This window comes from Pteropus vampyrus, unplaced genomic scaffold (assembly GCF_000151845.1).
Source record: "Pteropus vampyrus isolate Shadow unplaced genomic scaffold, Pvam_2.0 Scaffold701, whole genome shotgun sequence".
Taxonomy (NCBI): Eukaryota; Metazoa; Chordata; class Mammalia; order Chiroptera; family Pteropodidae; genus Pteropus; species Pteropus vampyrus.
In genome coordinates, this window is record NW_011889482.1 from 195,517 (window position 1) to 197,960 (window position 2,444).

At 35.8% G+C, this 2,444-nt stretch overlaps 1 protein-coding gene across 1 annotated transcript in view; it reads left to right on the forward strand.

Moving 5' to 3' along the window:
• The window catches only part of LOC105309241 (vesicle-associated membrane protein 7-like), a 41,841-nt gene that overhangs the window by 15,719 nt on the left and 23,678 nt on the right, over nt 1–2,444 (forward strand). Inside the window, exon 4 of the mRNA XM_011385359.2 lies at nt 241–331. Within this exon, the coding sequence (XP_011383661.1) occupies nt 241–331 (91 nt within the window). The remainder of the gene's footprint in view (nt 1–240; nt 332–2,444) is intronic.

Consider the following 2,444-nt stretch of genomic DNA (forward strand, 5'->3'; position numbering starts at 1 on the left):
ATTTAGCTTTATTTAATTTAAAATCATTTTGTATTTTTATACTGTAGCACTTATATTTTATATGGTAGCATTTTTTATGCTGCTTATATTTTCCCTAGGTCTGGTAACAATTGAATGACGTGACGTACGTCTTTTACATCAACAGAGATAATTTTATAGCATTCCTCAATTCCTCTTCTTTTCATTTTGTCATTGTAAATAAACGCTGGGTACCATAAGTTTAATCTTATTTTCTTATAGAAGCATCATTCTGAGAATAAGGGCCTAGACAAAGTGATGGAGACTCAAGCCCAAGTGGATGAACTGAAAGGAATCATGGTCAGAAACATAGGTACGTATGTTTCATGGCATAGTCCACATGCGTCTGGGCCAGAATGGTGAAGGATTACTCGACTGGGGTCAAATTATCCTGGAGAGGCTGCAACAGAACTTTCTTATTCTTACTACTGAAAGCTAATTGTCAACTGAGATACAGAGATTACTTATCTACGATACTGCCTACTGCGCAAATGCTTTCTTTTTAGTACTTATGACTGTTCTTCATTCTAAATTCGTCAGTTTGCTTAGCAAGACTGATTTCTGAGTCCCACACAACAGCTCAGCAACTTAGCATAATTTACTCAGTTTTGGCCGGAGATACCAAGGTAGCTGATACTATCAGTAGATGCTTAAGGTATAACTAGTTGTCTTCCTTAGAAAAATTGTAGCTCTTGATCGAAAGACAGAATTGGACCAAAAAACGATTATAGTCTTCAAAAATATGAACTGTGATATAAACTTGGTCAGCCTGTGTTTTCTCAAAAACCTGTTTAGCACATTAAAATAATTCAGATAAGTGCATCAAGTTTATTTTTTAATTGATCGTTCAATGGTATTTAGATTTACGGCGATGCCAGCTTTTTGAAAAGGACTGGTTCTCACACTGGAGTTCCTGTGCCAGCAGCAGCAGCATCTCTGGCATCCTGTTAGAAATGCACGTTTTCAGGCCCCAGCTCAGACCTACTGAACCAGAAACTCTGGGAGTTGGGCCTAGCAATCTGTGTTTTCACAAGCCCTCTGGGGGATTCTAGTGCATACTTACGTTTGAGAACCACTCTATTAAGGGGAGTGAATATCACAGACAATAACTTTTATAAAATTGAACAAAAATGACTATATAATTGCTTTATAAGATAGCTAACTGAGACATTGTCAAGTTTCATAAATGTCCATTTACTTACAATCTTGGATTTCCTATTGGAATTATTTTTATATTTATTAGAACAGGTATAGATTATGAAAAGACATTTTTAAAACTGTAGTCTAGGTCTCACCATCCTAAAGATTCATATCCTTTTTCTTTAAATTTTTATCTACTTGGCTACGTTGTCACAATCGTAGTTTATGTTCAGTTTTGTGGAGAAGTATAATAGATTAATCAAGATCTGGAATCATACATGCCTGAGATCGAGTCTTGATTTCAATTCCTACTTGCCGTTAGCCTTTGGTTAATCCTCTAACCTCTCTGAGCTTTCTTTCCTAATCTGCAAAAGGGAGTTAATAGAACCTCAGGTTACCAGAATGAAGAGGTAATGTACATGAAGCCCTGTGTGGTGTCTGACACATAGGAAGGGCAGAATGATTATTAGCTCTCATTAGTCTGCTTTATGCTCATACAGTATTGCATTAAGTTATATCACAGGTTACCAATCATGTTCTTACTTTGGATGCCGATTCTCTAGAGCGGTGGTGCTCAGAGTGCTGTTTCACAACCAGATAAGGAGCTTGCTTCAAAATATAAGTCCCTGCTCCATCGAGAGCATCTTACTATGAAAATGTCAGTTGGACTGAACAGTGTTCTTAGAGACTGAGTTAAAGCAGCAGCAAACACTCTTAGCGCTGACTTAGAAGTTTGTGTTATGATAACAGTTCTGTTATAAATGTTTTTGTGCCTGTTAACGTTTTTCTTATTTTCTTAAGATTAATTCCCAAGAATGGGATTGATAAGCAAAGGGCAGAAAGATTTTTGAAGTTCTTGATATGTACGTGTCTTGGCTATTTGAAGTGATTTTCTTTTATCAATTTTAGTTTAATTATACGTCTAGATGCAGACAAGCAAACCTACTGAAAAAAACTGCTAATATTTCTTTTTCCTTTTTTTTTTTTTTTTGGTCACCAGATGCATTTCTTTTGCCTGAAAGTGGAAGCAGCCAACTACTACAATATTATTTATTGCAGATGCAAAATGTTTTCAGAAAATGAACCTTTTTAATCAACTCCTTTTAAACGACTTACTTATTTTTAGAGTAACAGAAGCAGCAAATTAAAAATGTAACAAAAACATTTCTAACCATCTCCCTTTGATTTTTTAACAGCTTTATTGAGACACAGTTCACATACCATACAGTTCGCCCGCTTAAAGTATACAGTCCAGTGGTGTTTCTTATGGTCACAGAGTTGTGCGA